This window comes from Hyperoodon ampullatus (genome assembly GCF_949752795.1).
Source record: "Hyperoodon ampullatus genome assembly, chromosome: 1".
NCBI lineage: Eukaryota > Metazoa > Chordata > Mammalia > Artiodactyla > Ziphiidae > Hyperoodon > Hyperoodon ampullatus.
In genome coordinates, this window is record NC_136914.1 from 42698704 (window position 1) to 42719511 (window position 20808).

At 43.2% G+C, this 20808-nt stretch overlaps 1 protein-coding gene and 1 pseudogene across 2 annotated transcripts in view; one reads left to right on the forward strand and one right to left on the reverse strand.

The window, feature by feature from the left end:
- Nucleotides 1–20808, forward strand: part of FRAS1 (Fraser extracellular matrix complex subunit 1) — a gene marked incomplete at its 3' end in the record, with an annotated part of 456967 nt that overhangs the window by 226293 nt on the left and 209866 nt on the right. The window contains exon 15 of the mRNA XM_079718352.1: nt 12767–12910. Coding sequence (XP_079574478.1) covers nt 12767–12910 — 144 coding nt within the window. The remainder of the gene's footprint in view (nt 1–12766; nt 12911–20808) is intronic.
- On the reverse strand, nt 5716–6925 carry LOC307068145 (LIM/homeobox protein Lhx2-like; annotated as a pseudogene). The gene has a single exon. The product of its transcript is annotated as an LIM/homeobox protein Lhx2-like (transcript).

The window sequence follows — 20808 nt, forward strand, 5'->3', positions numbered from 1 at the left end:
ATTTATGTAGAGTGTGTGTGTATGTGTGTGTGTCTGTGTGTCTGTGTTGTGCACACAGACACATATAGATGCATTTATTTTTCAAAAGTAAAATCACACTCCGTATATAGTTTTATTGACTGTTTTCCCCATGCTATTTATTATCCTTCTACAACATCTTTTTAAAGCTGTTGTATAACTTTCCATCTGTGGCTGTGCAAGAATTCATTTAGCCAGTCCTCTGTTTGACATTCCTTCCTCATTTTTCCATGATCATAAATAACCATGATGTAAACATTTTTAATAGAAATTGTGGTAAATATTTTGATTAAGGTAAATTCTTAGACACGTAATTGCTGGCCCTAAGTGTATATAGGCACATATTTAAGCTTTTGACACATATTAACATATTACCCTCTTTTAAAGAAGCTGTAGGGCTTCCCTGGTGGCGCAGTGGTTGAGAGTCCGCCTGCCGATGCAGGGGATACGGGTTCGTGCCCCGGTCCAGGAAAATCCCACATGCCGCGGAGCGCCTGGGCCCGTGAGCCATGGCCGCTGCGCCTGCGCGTCCGGAGCCTGTGCTCCGCAGCGGGAGAGGCCACAACAGTGAGAGGCCTGCATACCGCAAAAAAAAAAAAAAAAAAAAAAGAAGCTGTAATTTGCACTCCTGCTAGAAACACATGAGGGTGCCTACCTCCTACTCCCCTTGTCAGCACTAGGTATTACGATTCTCATTGCATTTGTCAATTTGATTGATGTAAAATGTAATCTTGTTTGTTTATTTATTTATTTATTAATACTTATTTTGGGGATTTATATGAAGGGAGTTGAATTAATCATACTTACCCGTTCATGGCCCCCTTTCATCATTGGCCTGTGCCAGGCTATTCTCCTTATCTACCTGTCTATCTCCCTGTCTGTCTACTCCTTTTGTCCCCATAACCTGTTCCCACTTCCTTTCTCCCCAGCTCCCCACTTAAGTAACTATTCTAATGCAATTTAATGTGGATTTGTTGTATGTGTGTGCTCTTATTGTTTTGTATGCATGTATTTTAAATATTCATACCTATTACTAGGTGGATATTTCATGCTTTTCCCTTTTTTTTTTTTTTAGCTTCAATAAGTGGTTTTATTACTGGTTAGATTTTACAACTTCTGATATTTGAATAGACTTCCAACTTAAAATTCTAAAACAACAAAGTGACCGTTGGAGGGGGTTGATTTTTTCTTTCTTTGTTTTTTTTTCTTTTTAGGACTATTAAAAGTAACAAACTTTTTTTTTTCTCTTTTTTACATTTTTGCTCTAATCATAAATATACAGAGAGAAAAAGAGGGAGAGAAAAACGAACAAGTCATCCAAAGTATGGAGATAAAACAGTATTCCTAAGGCACGTGGCAGTCTTAGAAAATACAGAAGCTCTAACCATCTTAAATTATTTGTTGTTTTTCCTCACTCAGTCCACAAACTGTACAGTGACACAAATGCTGTGTTGCAGATAGATCTTCCAAGTAATTCCAGTCCACACCGCTGTGTCAGCCGGGGGCGCAATTATTTTCTTCCTCAGTTTCCAGGTGAGATCCCAAAATGTGGTTAGCTAGTTGCTCAAAGCCTCTATTTTAAAATACATTTGGGCTGATTGGTTCAAGATGGCTGAGTAGAAGGACGTGCACTCACTCCCTCTTGCGAGAGCACCGGAATCACAAATAACTGCTGAACAGTCAATGACAGGAAGACACTGGAACTCACCAAAAAAGATACCCCACATCCAAAGGCGAAGGAGAAGCTACAATGAGACAGTAGGAGGGGCACAATCACAATAAAATCAAATCCCATAACTGCTGGGTGGGTGACTCACAAACTGGACAACACTTATACCACAGAAGTCCACCCACTGGAGTGAAGGTTCTGAGCCCCACATCAGGCTTCCCAACCTGGGGGTCCAGCAATGGGAGGAGGAATTCCTAGAGAATCAGATTTTGAAGGCTACTGGGATTTGATTGCAGGACTTCAACAGGACTGGGGGAAACAGAGACTCCACTCTTGGAGGGCACACACAAAGTAGTGTGCGCATCGGGACCCAGGGGAAGGAGCAGTGACCCCATAAGAGACTGAACCAGACCTACCTGCTAGTATTAGAGGGTCTCCTGCAGAGTCGGGGGCGGGGGGCTCTGTCTCACTGTAAGGATAAGAACACTGGCAGCAGAAGTTCTGGGAAGTATTCCTTGGCATGAGCCCTCCCAGAGTCAGCCATTAGCTCCACCAAAGAGCCCAAGTAAGCTCCAGTGTTGGGTCACCTCAGGCCAAACAACCAACAGGGAAGGAACCCAGCCCCACCCATCAGCAGTCAAGTGGATTACAGTTTTACTGAGAACCGCCCACCAGAGCACAGCCAGCTCTACCCACCACCAGTCGCTCCCATCAGGAAACTTGCACAAGCCTCTTAGATAGCCTCATCCACCAGAGGGAAGATAGCAGAAGCAAGAAGAACTACAATCCTGCAGCCTGTGGAACAAAAACCACATTCACAGAAAGATAGACAAGATGAAAAGACAGAGGGCTATGTACCAGATGAAGGAACAAGATAAAACCCCAGAAAAACAACTAAATGAAGTGGAGATAGGCAACCTTCCAGAAAAAGAATTCAGAATAATGATAGTGAAAATGATCCAGGACCTCGGAAAAACAATGGAGGCAAAGATCGAGAAGATGCAAGAAATGTTTAGGGGGCTTCCCTGGTGGCGCAGTGGTTGAGAGTCCGCCTGCCGATGCAGGGGACACGGGTTCGTGCCCCGGTCCGGGAAGATCCCACATGCCGCGGAGCGGCTGGGCCCGTGAGCCATGGCCGCTGAGCCTGCGCGTCCGGAGCCTGTGCTCTGCAATGGGAGAGGCCACAACAGTAAGAGGCCTGCATACCACACACACACACAAAAAAGAAATGTTTAACAAAGACCTAGAAGAATTAAAGAACGAACACCTAGAAGAATTAAAGAACAAACAAACAGAGATGAATATTACAATAACTGAAATGAAAAATATACTAGAAGGAATCAGTAGCAGAATAACTGAGGCAGAAGAACGGATAAGTGACCTGGAAGATACAATAGTGGAAATAACTACCACAGAGCAGAATAAAGAAAAAATGAAAAGAAATGAAGACAGCCTAAGAGACCTCTGGGACAACATTAAACACAACAACATTCACATTATAGGGGTCCCAGAAGGAGAAGAGAGAGAGAAAGGACCTGAGAAAAATATTTGAAGAGATTATAGTCGAAAACTTCCCTAACATGGGAAAGGAAATAGCCACCCAAGTCCAGGAAGTGCAGAGAGTCCCAGGCAGGATAAACCCAAGGAGAAACATGCCGAGACACATAGTAATCAAATTGACGAAAATTAAACACAAAAATTATTGAAAGCAACAAGCGAAAAATGACAAAAAACATACAAGGGAACTCCCATAAGGTTAAAATCTGATTTCTCAGCAGAAACTCTACAAGCCAGAAGGGAGTGGCACGATATATTTAAAGTGATGAAAGGGAAGAACCTACAACCAAGATTACCCGGCAAGGATCTCATTCAGATTTGACGGAGAGATCAAAAGTTTTACAGACAAGCAAAAGCTAAGAGAATTCAGCACCACCAAACCAGCTCTACAACAAAGGCAAAAGGAACTTCTCTAAGTGGGAAACACAGGAGAAAAAAATGACCTACAAAAACAAACCCATAACAATTAAGAAAATGGTAATAGGAACATACATATCGATAATTACCTTAAATGTGAATGGATTAAATGCTCCAACCAAAAGACACAGGCTCGCTTGAATGGATACAAAAACAAGACCCATATATATGCTGTCTACAAGAGATCCACTTCAGACCTAGGGACACATACAGACTGAAAGTGTGGGGATGGACAAAGATATTCCATGCAAATGGAAATCAAAGGAAAGCTAGAGTAGCCCTACTCATATCAGATAAAATAGACTTTAGAATAAAGAATGTTACAAGAGACAGGGAAGGACACTACATAATGATCAAGGGATCAATCCAAGAAGATATAACAATTATAAATATATATGCACCCAACATAGGAGCACCTCAATACATAAGGCAAGTGCTAACAGCTATAAAAAAGGAAATTGACAGTAACACAGTAATAGTGGGAACTTTAACACTTCACTTACACCAATGGAGAGATCATCCAAAATGAAAATAAATAAGGAAACAGAAGCTTTAAATGACACAGTAGACCAGATAGATTTAATTGATATTTATAGGACATTCCATCCAAAAACAGCAGATTACACTTTCTTCTCAAGCGCACATGGAACATTCTCCAGGATAGATCACATCTTGGGTCACAAATCAAGCCTCAGTAAATTTAAGACAATTGAAATCATATCAAGCATCTTTTCTGACCACAGCTCTATGAGATTAGAAATCAATTACGGGGAAAAAAACATAAAAAAACACAAACACATGGAGGCTAAACAAAATGTTACTAAATAACCAAGAGATCACTGAAGAAATCAAAGAGGAAATCAAAAAATACCTAGAGACAAATTACAGTGAAAACACAATGCAAAACCTATGGGATGCAGCAAAAGCAGTTCTAAGAGAGAAGTTTATAGCAGTACAAGCCTACCTCAAGGAACAAGAAAAATCTGAAATAAACAATCTAACCTTACACCAAAATGAACTAGAGAAAGAACAACAAACAGAACCCAAAGTTAGTAGAAGGAAAGAAATCTTAAAGATCAGAGCAGAAATAAATGAAATAGAAACAAAACAATAGCAAAGATCAATAAAACTAAAAGCTGGTTCTTTGAGAAGATAAACAAAATTGACAGGCCATTAGCCAGACACATCAAGAAAAAGAGGGAGAGGACTCAAATCAATAAATCAGAAATGAAAAAGGAGAAGTTACAACAGACACCACAGATATACAAAGCATCTTAAGAGACCACTATAAGCAACTCTATGCCAATAAAATGGACAACCTGGAAGAAATGGACAAATTCTTAGAAAGGTATAACCTTCCAAGACTGAACCAGGGAGAAAGAGAAAATATGAAGACCAATCACAAGTAATGAAATTGAAACTGTGATTAAAAATCTTCCAACAAACAAAAGTCCAGGACCAGATGGCTTCACAGGTGAATTCTATCAAACATTTAGAGAAGAGCTAACACCCATCCTTCTCAAACTCTTCAAAAAAATGGCAGAGGAAGGAACACTCCCCAACTCATTCTATGAGGCCACCATCACCCTGATACCAAAACCAGACAAAGATACTACAAAAAAAGAAAATTACAGACCAATATCACTGATGAATATAGGTGCAAAAATCCTCAATAAAATACTAGCAAACAGAGTCCAACAACACAGTCAAAGGATATGCACCATGATCAAGTGGGATTTATCTCAGGGATGCAAGGATTCTTCAATATACGCAAATCAATCAATGTGATACACCATATTAACAAACTGAAGAATAAAAACCATATGATCATCTCAATAGATGCAGAAAAAGCTTTTGACAAAATTCAACACCCATTTATGATAAAAACTCCCCAGAAAGTGGGCACAGAGGGAACCTACCTCAACATAATAAAACCCATATATGACGAACCTTGGGAAGCTGTAATTCATAATCAAATAAATGCTTTATTTTATGCGTGTAAAAAAAAATAAAATACACTTGGAATTCAACTAAAGATAATTTCTTTTTTAAAATCACTTGTGGGGCAGGGGCAAGGGGCCGAGAATCATTAGAAAAGGCTGGTTAAGAGTCATTTGCGAGGGGCTGTGAGGCTCGTGGACCTCCAGGTTGCCAGACCCAGAAGTTAAGATGGACGTCACGGTCTGTGGGGCTGGTCAGGTCTGTGAGGGTGGTGGGCGTCCTGGGGTGGCTGAGCAAGGCCTTGGACAGCTCCGAGGCCGGCCCCCTATGGTGTCCCCGTCTGCAGTGCCGCCTCTATCGACTTGTCCATGCCTGTGTTTTCCCACCGTACTAAGTTGCGCCTGAACTTGGCCTGGGCGTTCTGAGACGAGACCTGGAGGACCCGCTTGGTGAGGCCCGTCTTTTGCGTGAGCTGCTTCAAGTCCTTGGCGTCGGGGTTGTGGTTAACGGCAAAGACTTCACGGTCTGGAGCTGGTGGTGCTTCAGGGAGTTGCGCATGCACTTTGTCTTCCAGCTGCTCGGGTACTGCTGGTTGCGGTCCAGATGCCCCACATCGTTCCTGTTCCAGCTCAGTGCAGCGTTGTAGGTCGCCGGGTCCACCCTGGGCCCGAGGCTCTTGCACTTCCTCAGCCGCCCCTTCTGCACTGTGCCTATGCTATGGTAGTAGGGAAGACCCAGAGGGTTGGCCCCCGCTGCACCCAACCCTGCGCTCTTGGCCACGTCGGCGTGGTTGATGTGCACGAGGTACTCGCCCTGCAGCAGTGCCCCGAAGTGCAAGCGGCGGTAGACCAGCCAGTCCTTCATGCGGAAGTGGTCACCCGTGGTCAGCATTTTGTTACACGTAGTGCACGTGAAGCAGTTGAGGTGATAAACCAAGTCCCAAGCTCGCATCACCATATCCGAGGCCGAGATGCCTAGGTGGCAGCAGGCACAGCGCTGCACGGAGAACCGCCTGTAGTAGTCTTCCTTGCAGTAGATGCTTCCATCCTTGCTGAAACAGGTGAGCTCCGACTCCAGGTTGAGCTTGCACTCTCAGCACTTGAGGCAGCGCATGTGCCACTGCTTGTCCACCGCCAGCAGGTAGTAGCAGTCGGAGATCTTAACCCCACAGCTGGCGCAGAGCGCAGCACGGTCACTCCTAATGGACGGCATTGTCGTCTCCGTGTTGCCGCAGTCGATGGCGGAGCTGATGGCGGGAGCCTCGCTCTTGGCCCTGCAGTCCATCTCGTCGATGACCCCGTGCACCTCAGGGCCCAACCAGCTGTGGAACTGTATCGCGGGGGGACCAGCGGGGCCGGGGGCACGGCTCCTCCGCCTCCTTTTTTTAAATTTTAAAGACTTAAAAAACTTTTAGAGCCATTTTAGGTTCACAGCAAAATTAAAAGAAAAGTGCAGAGATTTCCCATATACTCCCTGCCCCAACACATGCTCAGCCTCCCCCATTATCAACATCCTACACCAGAGTGGTACATTTGTTAAAAAGGATGAACCATTCTTTTCCTTTGTTTCCCTCACTAAGCACTGTTATTAAGATGCATACATGTTGCTATATGTACATCCAATCCATTGCATCTAGTTGCTGTTCTCCTGTGTAATTTGTATATCTCCGCCTATTCATGAGGCTGAAGGTGTTTTTCATGTGTTGTTGTTGTTTTTTATAAGTTTATTTTTATTTTTGGCCGCGTTGGGTCTTTGTTGCTGCGCACGGGCTTTCTCTAGTTGCGGCGAGCGGGGGCTACTCTTTGTTGCAGTGCGTGGGCTTCTCATTGCGGTGGCTTCTCTTGTTGCGGAGCACAGGCTCTAGGTGCATGGGCTTCAATAGTTGTGGCACACGGGCTCAGTAGTTGTGGCTCGTGGGCTTTGGAGTACAAGCTCAGTAGTTGTGGCACATGGGCTTAGTTGCTCCGTGGGTTTTTCATGTGTTTTTATTTTTCTATTATGAACTCCCTCAAGTACATACCGGTTTTCAGAACATGTAGAGACCAGGCATTCCAATGTCAGGTGCAAAAGCTTCTGTTGGCACAGGGAGGAAGGTTGACGGCAGAGACCAGTCTGGTAGGGGACAGAAACAGATGGGAATAAAAGGATCCAAAATGATGGTGACCCAGATGCACTTCACTTTTAGATTTGTCTGGTATCTGTGCTTCTTAGGCTAGTAGCCTTGGCCTCAGGTGCGGCTGTTATGAGGGGAGGGGAACATAGTCTGCCCAGCATCTCTGCTGGGCCTTGTGCTTCACAGAGCTATTCTCAGTCACTTTCCAAAGGGCTTTTGTTGATGTTTTGTAGCAATTACAAGGAAAGAGCTCTAGAGTGCGAGGCCCCTGGGAAAGGCTGGAGCCCCTTTACGTAACTGCTGGAAGAATCCCTGCTGATTCTGTTACTTCCCTTCACTCCCTTTCTAAGTGAAACTTCCTTTCCCACAGTCTTTTTCACCCTTACCCCTCTGTCTTGCGTTACATTTTAATTTGCTCCCTAAATAATTTCTTTGCTTTTGATGCCACCTGAAACAAGATTTGTTAGGTCTCATAGGGTGTGCCACTCATATGATCACATACAACATTCTCTGCTTTCTCAAATATGTCATCTCGCCATATCCCCATGAGTTAAGTACAACAAATATTATTATTCCCACTTTACAGATTAGGAAAGCAAGGAACAGTGAAGTTGAGTTTAAATAGATATTTTTTTCATCCAACAAGAGCTTTTTGTTAGAAATTTACTCACTGTCTCCTGATAATACTTTAAAACTTGGCAAGTCCTTCCTAGTCATTTGTGAGATATGAATGATTGCAGTTGCCACGACATGGATAATGAAGGAATTTGCCTTGTGTGTGATGTGCTTGCTTGTGTCTGGAGTTTGGGCTGCTTTGTGTAGTTGAGAGTGAAAACTTGGCAGTTTGGAAATCTGAACTACAGCCTCACTGATGACTAAAAGGGCCTGATGATCAAGTGTGCTAATTCCCTGGTAATGGAAGGGAAACTTATTCCAAAAGACCATGGAAAAGGCAAGGATCTGAGGCTCCTTCAGTTTGAACTGAAGGCTAAGCCCATGGGAATATGTGTCTATTGCCTGGGATCTGGGAAGGCTTCCTGGAAAATAAGAAGTGGTTCGTAGGAAGTGCTTTTAACACTTCCTTGGAAAAGGGCTGCATTTTATTCTTTGAGTAGCACAGGTTAAATTTTTTTATAGTAATCTTCTATTTCAAAATTATCAAGTATGAAAATAAGTTTGTTATTTTTAGAGTAGGATTTCAATATAGAGTTGCCAAAAGAAGAGTAATTCATTCCTTTTCATTTTGAAGTAAATTGCTCAGCAAGCCAACGCATGTCTTGTCATGCTCCAGAAAAATCAGGGGCTTTCCTAAATAAATTATCTACTGCATGTGAGATAAGACAATGGCTTTATCTTATTTGTCCTCTGTTTTAACATACTGCTGCAATTTTCACAATATACACTTCGAACCCTGGGTGAGCTGAAATGTATCACTAAGAGAAATTATGGTGAAAAGTCAGGGACTGACCTTTTATTTTCGTAATAACCCAAATGTAATAAAAGCCCCATGTAAAATAAGCCTGCAAGAAGAGATTATCTGCAGTAGCATATGTTCAGTGTTAGAAATTAGAAATCAATTGCAAAACACAGTGGGAGTATGTCATTTTAAGAAACGACAGCTCAAAAAAAAAAAAAAAGGAAAGAAAAGAAGTGACAGCTCAGCATAGTCCTGTGTTGAAATAAAAATCCCTTCTGCTGTCCTGCCCGGCCATGGAACATGCCTTTTATTTGAGATGGAAAAAAGAGAAGGCCCAGCATCACATTTGGTATTCAATGTAGATGCAGCATAAATATTTGTCATCATAAGCAGATCTGGACTACAGTATTTATTAGGTAAATTTTACAGCTCTGAATGTGTCTATCTTATCATATCTTTAGACTCTGACCTCATGCTTAGTTGTTTCCATACAGAAGGTAAAAACTGGTAGGATGAATCCCCCATAACCAATGAAAAAAATCTGCTGTGCATTCACTTAACATGCATTTAATGAATACTGACTTTATACCAGGCATCAATCTGAATACTGGGGGTTTAAAACATAGCCTCTGTTTTGGAGGATATTACATTCCATTGAATGGGATTGATTTGTAACTGAATCATTAGTACAGTAGGATAAATAGCATGAGAGGCACATACAAAGTGCTGCAGAAACATAGAGGAAGGAGTGACTGACTTTGTCTGGACAAGTTCAGCAAAGCTTCACAGAAGTAGTGACAACTTAGGAGGCCTCTCAGGTGTAAACAGGATTACAGAGGCTGTGGAAGGAGCCAGAGGCATTGCTGGCTGGGTCAGTCCTGGGCGGGGCATCCAGAAGCCTTGATCAGTCACATGGCATGCTTAGAGCACCCTGTTCCATAGAACTGGTGTAGATGAGGGGGAGGTAGCAGAAGGTAGAGCTGAAATGCTAAGTAGGGCTCAGTTTGTGATGGGTCTGAGTGCCGTCCCTAAGTCTGTAGCCTCTATCCTGCTCATCATTTGACCCCCATTCTGAATGGCAGCACCAGGGGTAATATTAAAAATATTTAACAAGCAGTATGGCACAGATCAGATCGGTTGGAAGGAGGGGAGATCTGAGACCCTCTCCTGTGTCAGACCTTTTGTTGTTGGAGCATGGTGTCTGCCAGCGTTCCCAGGGCTGCAGCCAGAATATCAGGGAGGGGGCCAGGATGACAGCCATTTACCAACCAGCTTGGAAGTATTTTTACTCTCTTAACCGCCAGTGCAGCTGAGTATCTGTTAAATGCTCTAAAAAGCAAAACTGATCAATTCTACCGCCCTGATTAAAACTTTTACAGGATGAAATCCCCTGCCTGCCTGATACTGGTGATCTGACCCCTTTTGTCTTTTTTGCCTCACTCCCCATCATCCCCTCGGGCACTTACTCCCCAGGGCCCTGGCTCACCTGTGGCAGCTGGGAAAGCCCCACAGGCTAGCCCTGCACCTCGCATGTGGTAGGTGCTTCTGTCGAACATTGATAGACAGATTAGCCTGGCATGTCTTCTTAGAAATGCAGTTGGGTTTTTGTTTGTTTGTTTGTTTGTTTGCTTGTTTGTTTAGGTAATGGCTTTGAATCAACTCCATTTCCTCAGTAAGGCAGAGGCACTTAACACTGATAGACACTTCAGATACTGATTGTAATCAGTATTGGAAGAGTAGTTGAATAAATGAATGACAGACACATTTCATGTGCATTCAGGGTGGAATTTGATACTGGGATCTTTGCATCCACATATTTAGTTTTAATGTAGTGTTGGTGGCTTATCTCAACACAAACAGTATTCTCATGTACCACTTGTAAGTAAGGTGTTAAATATAAGTGGAGTTTGTAGGGCACCCAGAAGTGTGCTCAGCAGAGTTAACAAAAGAGATATGGACTCTGCCCTCATGAACGTTATGGTCTAGCAAGGGAACCAGATAATAAATAAGTAAACTTTGTCCATCTTTGCTTTCCACCTGCCATTGTCATCTCTTACCTGGACCAGAGCAGTCAACTCTACACTCATCTCCCTGCCGGTATGCAAGTCCTTAAGCCGTCTCTGTATGGCATCCAGAGAGAGCTTTTAAAAATCTAAATCGGGGCTTGTGTCTATCCTATTTAAGCCCATTCACGACTCACATTGCAGTTAGGATAAAAGTCATAATTTCTTTCCATGGTCTCCAAGGTCAAGTTTCATAGGGCCCCTGCCCACCCCTCCAGCCATGAATCAGACCACTGTGCCCTCTGTTTCCCACTGTGCCCCGCTATGTCCACCGGGTCCAGTCACAAGAGGAGCCTCCAGTTCCTTGAGCCCCCAAGCGCCTTCCCTTCTCAAGAACTTTGTTCGCGCTGCTCTCTGGCTCTCGCTTTGGCTGGCCACGTCTCATCCTTTAGGGTCTTCCTAAAGTCAGTCCCTTCCACTTCCACTACTGTTATTCTTTATCGAAGAGTTCTTCCTATAGCACTTAACAGAATTTGCGATCATCTCTGAATTTGTTGAGGAGAAAAGTTGTCTGAAAAGAAGGCCTTCCTGTGCAGTTTAGACCTGAGAGGAGAGGATTGGATCTTGAGATGTGCCATGCAGGCATCCTTTCTTCTGATTCCAAATGGATCCCTAAGCAAGTTACTTAGGTATAGTTCCCAAGTCACTTGTGACCAGCAAAAGCATTCTCCCTAACAATTCTGGTCCGAATGAATACCTCTGAAAAACAGGTTATGTTCCACTGTGAAGCAAACATTTTGAAAATCAGAAGCATGGGGGGTGGGGGGTTAGCCATACAGACAGTTTACCAGATCTGAATATATCCAGTCATTCAGAATAGGCCTCTCTTTATAGACCTGCTAAGGTGAAGAGCAAGCATGAATAGGAATTAAAAAAAAAAAATCAAATGCTGGAAGAGGGGGAAATGTTCAAGTCTTAAAGGAACACCTTTGGTCTGGAAACAACATATAGTTAGAAACCTAAGGTAGAAGAGAAAATCAGGCTTTGTGAGTCCTCAAGATATATATTTAGAGCAGATGCTACTGGGGGGTGGGGGGAACCAGAGGCTGAGTTCTAAGAGTTGTGAGGGAGGGGATAGAAGGGTGGGGATGGGGAAGGGGGAGAGACGGGAAGGGAGGGAAAGAGCAATAGAAATCGAGCAGTACCGGGTCTTTCAAGGTCTAATCAAGGACTAGAGTACATGGCATCCCTCCTTAACTGATTCTCCATGTGTTGGAGGTTAAGAGCAATTATCTAGTTGAAACTTGGTTGGGTGGTTACAAAAGGCAAGGTGATGGAGGGCCATCTGATTTCATTAGACAGACCGTACTTATCTAGAAATTGATTCCCTTCCCTGTGATTCCCATTACTCAGTAGCCTTTGATTTCCTGTTCCAATTCTCTTAGCAGTAATTTATGGAAGTTGTACTTCTGGCCAACAGAAATAGGGTTTTTTTCTTGGGGCGGGGGTGTTTTTTTCCTCCTGTGGTGCAGGTATGTGCATAGTGAAGGAGTGAAAATCCTCCTTGTAAATTCTAAAGCCTTTGAAGAAAAATGGCAACTAGTCCTTTCTACCGTCTTTTGTTCCTGCAGCCTGCCACGCGTCCTGTGCAGCCTGCTGGGGTCCCACAGAGAAGCACTGCTTGGCCTGCAGAGACCCCTTCCAAGTGCTGAGAGAGGGCAGCTGTGAGAGCAGCTGTGGCGACGGGTTTTACAACAAGCAGGGGACCTGCAGTGGTAAGTGTCTGGCTTTGCAGGCCAAAGCAATTTTCCCTCTTCCAGCCTCCCTTGTTTCATTCAAATCATAGCACCAAAAATCAGTGTTTCTTTCACTCAACAAATATGCAAATGCTGGTGAAATTGACGGTGTTATAGCAGCTTATGAAACATGTTTCTTTTCCACTGGCAGAATCCCCATTAATACCTTTTTCTGCAACTGCTCGTTAGGTTGGGAGCTCTCTGTAGCCTCCTCCTGTATCTCAAGACCACGAGGCTGCTTGCTCCAAGCCCACAGCTGGAGGGAGAGGAGTGGGGCTTCCTTGCTCCAAATGCCAAACTCTTCATCAACACCAGACTGCCTTCTAAATATGCATGGGGACAAGACACTCTTAGGCCAGCCAAGGGCCAACCTGCCTTCAGTGTTGGTGCCACTGAATTAAAGCTGAAGCAGTTATTGTCTATTCTACCTTTAACAACCACTACAGACAATAAGAATTAACCCAGCATAGTGCTTCCTGTGCTGAGCCCTGTCCCAGGTGCTTTCTAAACATGAACCAATTGAGAGGCAGGAATGTATTGGGGGGTGGGTGGAGCATGACCTTGGGCAAGTTACTTAATCTCTTCCTGTGTCAGTTTCCCATTTGTAAAATGGGGACGATAGTAGTACCCGTGGTACACAGAATAATGGTTCCTCAGAGATGCCCACGTCCTAGTCACGGGCATCTGTGAATATACTGCCTCAGATGACAAAAGAGACTTTGTAGGTGTGATTAAGGTAAGGATCTTGAGATGGGGGAGATTATCCTGGATTATCTAAGTGGGCCAGCGTAATCACAGGGGTCCTTATATGAGGGAGACAGGAGGATCAGAGTCAGAAAAGGAGATCTGAAACAGGAGCAGAGGTCAGAGTGATACCAGGAACGGGCTATGAGCATGCAGGCAGCCTATAGAAACTGGAAAAAGACAAGGAAATGGATCCCACACCCCCCTGCCAGAGCTTCCAGAAGGAATGCAGTCCTGCCAATGCTTTGATTTTGGGAACTCTGACCTCTTAAGCTTTATGATAATAAATTTGTGGGGGTTTTTGTTTTTTGTTTTTTTTCTTGTGGTACGCGGGCCTCTCACTGTTGTGGCCTCTCCCATTGCGGAGCACAGGCTCCGGACGTGCAGGCTCAGCGGCCATGGCTCACGGGCCCAGCCGCGTGTAGGATCTTCCCGGACCGGAGCACGAACCCGTGTCCCCTGCATCGTCAGGCGGACTCTCAACCACTGCCCCACCAGGGAAGCCAGTTTGTGTTGTTTTAAGCCACTGAGTTTGTGGTCTTTTGTTACAGCAGCAATGGGAAACGAACACACACCCAGCTCAGAAGGCTGTTTCAAGGACTGAGTTAACGTATGCAAGGCATTGAGCACAGTGCGTGGCACGGAGTAGGTGCTATGTGAGTGTTTAGTGTTTAATCCTCACAATTTCATGAGGTAGTTATTATCATCCTCATTTTTCAGGTGAAGAAACAGAGAGGTTAAGAAACCTGCCTAGGGCTTCCCTGGTGGCACAGTGGTTGAGAGTCCGCCTGCCGATGCAGGGGACGCGGGTTCGTGCCCCGGTCCGGGAGGATCCCACATGCCGCGGAGCGGCTGGGCCTGTGAGCCATGGTCGCTGAGCCTGCGCGTCCGGAGCCTGTGCTCCGCAACGGGAGAGGCCACAACAGTGAGAGGCCCGCGTACCGAAAAAAAAAAAAAGAAACCTGCCTAAGGTCACGTAACTAATAAGGGGCAGAGTTAGAATTCATGCTAGGTCCTCTGGGTTTAGATCTTAACTGCCTCGTCCCTGCTCTAGTGCTCCCTGTAATGTGATACCTCCTTATGCACCTCTGCCCATTTTCCCCTCTCTTCTCCTTCTCCTCTCCCTTGATCCTCCTCTCCCCCTTCCTCCTTGTCTTCCTATCAGTCTTTAGATCAGCCGGCTACCCTTATGGACATTGCCAGGTCCACAGGTAGGCACCTGACGGTGAATGAAAGGTTTGAATCCAGTTTATCGTGATGGCCATACCTGTTGAAAGGCCTGATGACTTTTTTTTAATAACTGAGTCCACTAAATCAATAAAAAAATGTGTAGCCCATAAAACTTTCTTGAGTTATTGCCCTCATTTTGTTTGCTGAGCAGGGCAACAGCACAAATGAGATGATCTTTGGGACCTGACAAATCCACTTGTCCTAGGGAAGGGAGATACCCCCTGGCAGCTGCTTGCTTAAAGCTGTGCAGGGATCCATCAGCATTGCTGGTGTGCGAAATCTCACTCAATATGGACAAGTCACAGGTGGCTTTTGTGTGGATTCAGGAGAGAACAAGGAAAGAAAGGCAGGCTGCCATTACCCTGAGCATTTTAATCTTTTTCTGCCGACATTGCTTTCCTGCTCAGTTAAGCCAGATGTATTCTCTAAAGGTCAGCAGATGTCAAATCTGCACTAACTTAAAGGCCTGAAGGCATTTACCCTTTAACTCCCCAAGGAGGCTGGCTACTGTCACTGACAAGGAGTGGTGACACGGACCTGCTACCGAGACGATATTATCTGGAATGAGAAAGCAACTTTTGCTAGGGATGCGTGTATGTAAAAGGAGGGGTGGTTAGTGTGAGCCTGAGGCGGTGAGGGGTGGGAGTCTACTTGGGCAGAGAGTGAAGAAAGCCAGGTCTCCTTGCAGACTGGAAGAATTTTGAAAAAAGACTACTGAACAGGTGGCTTAGGGAGAGAGTACACATCTGAAATGCTATCTGTATACATTTTGAAACAAAGCAGAAAGAGAACTTTCAAACAGGAGGATGGACCATTGTTGACATTAGTCAGCCAACCAATCAATTGATCAATAGGTAATTACTGAATGCCTGCCATATGCTTAGCAGATACAAGACTTTGTGATGCCATTGGCATTGATCAGTGGCCCTTTTTGATAGACAAGGCTGGAGTTTAAACTTTTCATAAAATTGTTCGAGTTCTCTAAGTTTGTATCAAATGCCTTCAGAAAGGTTCATATAAATATTTTCTAAAGCAACAGTGAACCAAGTCGCTGATTGGTATCGGAATGTTAATTAAGATGCTAATAATGCCGACTTACTTTCAATTCAGATTAATACTATTTGAGATAAAGACCAGCTGGTGTTGGTTTAATAATTTATAACCAAGCAACCCATATCTGTAGAAATCTCAAAGTTGAGTGCTGAGAAAAATCCAGCACAACCTGTTACAAATGGTGCTATGCCCTGGCTGAAAGAATTTACAACCACCAAGTTTGTCTGTGGTACATGCTTTGAGTTTTACAAATATTAGATATAAGGCATGGGGAAATTCAAAGGACAAAACCTCCTCATTCTTTAGTCATGTAAGTACTTGAGCTGTTATGAAGGGCTTTTCTGACTCTAGCTAACACAATAAATCAAAGCAAGTTCAGAGGTTTCTGTTAGCTATTCTCGCTCTCTTCCTTCCCCCTCTCTTTTTTTTCTCTTTCCTTCCTTTTATGCCGATTTCCCTTCCTCACCTAGGCAACTATTTTAATTTTTTTATCTTCTTGTTTTTATGGGCTCATGTAAAATGGGTATTGTTTTCAGTGAGTATATGTATATGTATGTTTTTCTTAAATGATACCATGTTATAGAGTTCACGTTGTTCTTTTTTCACTCAGCGGTATGTTTTTCAGATTCACCCAGTTGCTATATCATCTAGCCCTTTGTTTCTCACTGCTACATAGTCCTTCCTGGTCTGCATCCCCTACAGCTCTCCCATCTGCTCTCCCAGGGACGGGATCCCTCACTTCCTTCCATCTGCACACCACCACTAGGGAGCACCAGTGAACAACCTCTGACATGTTCTTTGATGAACTGGGTGGGAGGTTCCCTGGGATGGATGGATAACCTGAGAGCAGAACTGTTGGTTTCTTTTAATTTTAATTTAAATTTATTCTTTAATTGTTGACTCTGCATTTTCTTTATGTGATAGGTAGTGCCAGGTAGCTCACCAGCATCTACCCTCCCAAGCATAAGGGCTCTTTCATCTCTACATCCTGGCCACCATTTGACATTATCAAACTTCAGTTTTTTTTTCTGGTCAATAGGTATACAGGGACATCCTACTTTAATTTGCATTTTTCTGATTATTAATGAGTTTGAGAATATCTTCAACTCCTGTTGGACTTTTGTGTTTCCTCTTTGATAAATTGCTTTTTGATATGTTTTTCCCATTGTTTCATAGGCCTTGCTACCTTTTTATTGTTGATTTTATGGAATTCCTTGCACCTTATAGATATTAACTCTGTCAGTCATAAATATGCAAACATTTTCCCATTTCGTTACCTTTTAACCTTTAATGTGGTGCCCTTCGTTGAACAGAAATCTCTAATTCATCATTTTTCACTTTAACATTTTGCTTTTGAATTTTTGTTTAAGAAGACACACCCTGCTCAAGTTCACAAAGAAATTATACTGCAATTAATAGAAGAAATTCTATTAATTTCACAGTTTTTTCTTTATGTAGGTTGTTGATCCATCTGGAGTCCACTTCTGTACATAAGTTTAAGTAGTGATCCAGTTTGATTTTTTCTCCATTTCATGATACAGTTTTCCCAGCATCATTTAGTGATTCAATCTAACCTTCTCCATTGATCCTTATTGGATATTAAATTTCCATATGGACATAGGTCTGTCTCTGAGCTGTTTGAGTAGTCCAAATTTCTATCACATTGTTTTGCTTTGTTTTGTCCCTTAATTTCTATTGCTTTGCAGTATGTCTCAATGTCTGATTGGGCAAATTCTCCCTTTCTTTCATCTTCATTTTTAAAGTTAACTGTTCATGAACTTTCGAGTGTTTATTGAATTACTAATAAAATTCAACTGGAAGTTTTATTAATATTGTATTGAAGTTATAGACTAGTTTGGGGAGAAATGACATCTTCCTAATAATTTTATTTAAATTTACAAATTATATGCCAAGTATTACTTTAGGTGTATCCTAAAACATTCGTTCTGTAATGTTTTTATTGTTGGGCAATTCCAATTTTTAAAAAATTTCTGCAATTCTTTATTTCTGGGAAAATCCACTTGGCTTGTAGATTATTCAGTTCTGTGGATATGTCAGTTCTAGAATAGAAGCTTCAGAAGTTTCTGGAGGGTAGGAGAGAAGAACGCTTTTTAGATTCATTTTTGCTTCTTTGATCCAGCTATGCGTTGAGGGGCTGATTTTCTTTTTCTCTGATATGAAAGCCACTGTCTTTGTCCATTTACTGAAGATTATCTTGCCTTACCTGTGTGCTTCTAGAGAGATGCTGAATCCTCTAGGATGCAGGGTGGAACATTTGGCCCCATCAATTGCCATCCTTTTCCTCAAGTTCTTGAAATCTTTTTCAGGAGGTTAGTATGGTGTAGGTGGATTAAGAGAACAGACAGAATAAATCTCAGTAGTTCTCTATTCCTGAAACACTGATTCTCTGATAGTGAGAAGAAGTTTGTTTTGCTTGTTTTTAAAGAATTTAGCCAGTGAGCATGGAATAGATTGAGTCATAGACTTACCTGCAGCTGCATTCACCCTCACCTCCCTTTTCTACTCAGAAAAGGAGGACTTTCTCTGTTCTGTTCAAGTCTAATCTCTCCAACTGTACTTTTGAATGTAACTCCCCTTTTTTCTCCTAGATATGCTTTCAACAATTATCCTACCTCTTCTCTTTTTAAAAACCTTTCCCGGGGTCTATATTTGCTTTGGGCTTTTACAGTATTGGAGAGATAATACATCTCCTTACCCACCCCCCTGTCTTTTGATTGGAGTATAATTGCTTTACAATGTTGTGCTAGTTTCTGGTGTACAATGAAGTGAATCAGCTATATCTATACATATATCCCCTCCCTCTCAGACCTCTCTCCGCCCCTGCCATCCCACCCATCTAGGTCTTCACAGAGCACGGAGCTGAGCTCCCTGAGCTATACAGCTATCTATTTTACACATGGTAGTGTATTTATGTCAAACCTAATCTCCCAATTCATCCCACCCTCCCTTTCCCATTCTGTGTCCACACGTCTGTTCTCTACATCTCTATTCCTGCCCTGGAAATAGGTTCATCTGTGCTATTTTTCTAGTTATTTCCCCTCTATACTCTTGCATTCACAGCCAGGAGCTTTTAAAGGAACAGCTTACAATCATGACCTTCACTTTCATTCTGTCTGATGACTCCACTGAAATGGTTATGGCACAGGTCACTCGTGTCCCGATTTCTAAGTGAAGTGAACCCTCTTCAGTCTTTATTTGTCCTCTCTGTACTGTTAATGTCTTCCTTCTTGAAATTTCTTCCTTTCTTGGATTCTCAGCCACCACACTCCTGTTTTCTCTCCTACCTTTGGATCATTTCTTCTTAGTTGCCTTTGCTAGTTTTTTTCTTTTTTCAGTAAATTTTGGCGCTCTCCAGATCCTTGACTACTTCTTTCTTATCCTTCATGCTTTTAGTGAATAAATCAACTAATTTCTGATTTCAACAACCCCTATGTGATGACCCCCAAGCCTCTCCCCTGAGTCTCAGAACTCTAAATCAGGCTGTTTATTGGACTGCGCGTATCCCAAACTGAGTCTGTCGTAATCCCCCGCTCTCCTTTTTATGTTCCTTGAGTGGCATCACTCGTCTCCATGCCAGACCCCAGGCAGCCATCTGAGACACTTTCACCTACACAGCTCTCAAATCCATCACCTCATTCACAGCCTTGATTCAGCTCCCAGTCATCTTGTTCTGTGAGCATTGCTATGCTATTCCAGCAAGGCCCCCAACTCTCCTTCCTCACCCCTCCAAACTGTCTCCAAACTAAAGCCAAAGTGATCTTTCTTATACACAAACATAGCCATATTTTTACCTTGTTTAAATCTGTGTAGGGACCACGGACATCTTTCATAGGATGAGAATCTAGACTATAGAGTTTGGCATACAGGTTACTATGGCCCTTCCCACTTTTCCAGCCGAATGAACTGCTGTTTCCCAGGATTTCCCAAGCTCTGGGCCTGTACTCGCCTCGCGGCTTTAGCCAGGAGTACATTCCCATCAGCTTGGCATGCTCTGACTCGCTTTCCAAGACAATGCTCAAGGGTCATTTCTTCTATGAATCCTTTCTTAACCTTTCATACCTCCTACCCCACACACATTCTGTTGAAATTTTTATTGTGTCTGTACAGACCAATCTGAGTGATATGTTTAATATTGCTAATATTGCATATGTTTATCTCCCTCTGGTAGACTTAACAAGCCCCTTAAAGCAGAGACCAAGATGATTTGGGTTTTGTGTCTCTACCACCTGGCACAGTACTTGACACAGAGCTTAAGAAATGTTTTGGGGGCTAAATGAACAGATAAGTGAATGAGTAGATCCTGGAAGGCTGTGTGAAGTTCAATTATTTCATCCAAATTTTGTAGCATGACCTTGCTTAGTAGAACTCTGAATTCCTGAATTCTCTCTCCAGCCAGGGTTGTCAGATAAAATATAGGGTGAAATATTTGGGACAAACTTAAACTGAAAAAGTATTCATTATTTATCTGGAAATTCAAATTTAACTGAGCATTTTTATTTGCTAAATCTGGCAACCCTACGGCCAAGGCTGTTTTGACTTTTTTTTTTAAATAAATTTATTTATTTATTTATTTATATTTTTAATTTTTGGCTGCATTGGGTCTTTGTTGCTGCTTGTGGGCTTTCTCTAGTTGCGGCGAGAGGGGACTACTCTTTGTTGCAGTGCGCAGGCTTCTCATTGCGGTGGCTTCTCTTATTGAAGAGCACAGGCTCTAGGTGCACGGGCTTCAGCAGTTGTGGCTCGTGAGCTCTAGAGCGCAGGCTTAGTAGTTGTGGCGCACAGGCTTAGTTGCTCCGCTGCATGTGGGATCTTCCCAGGCCAGGGCTCGA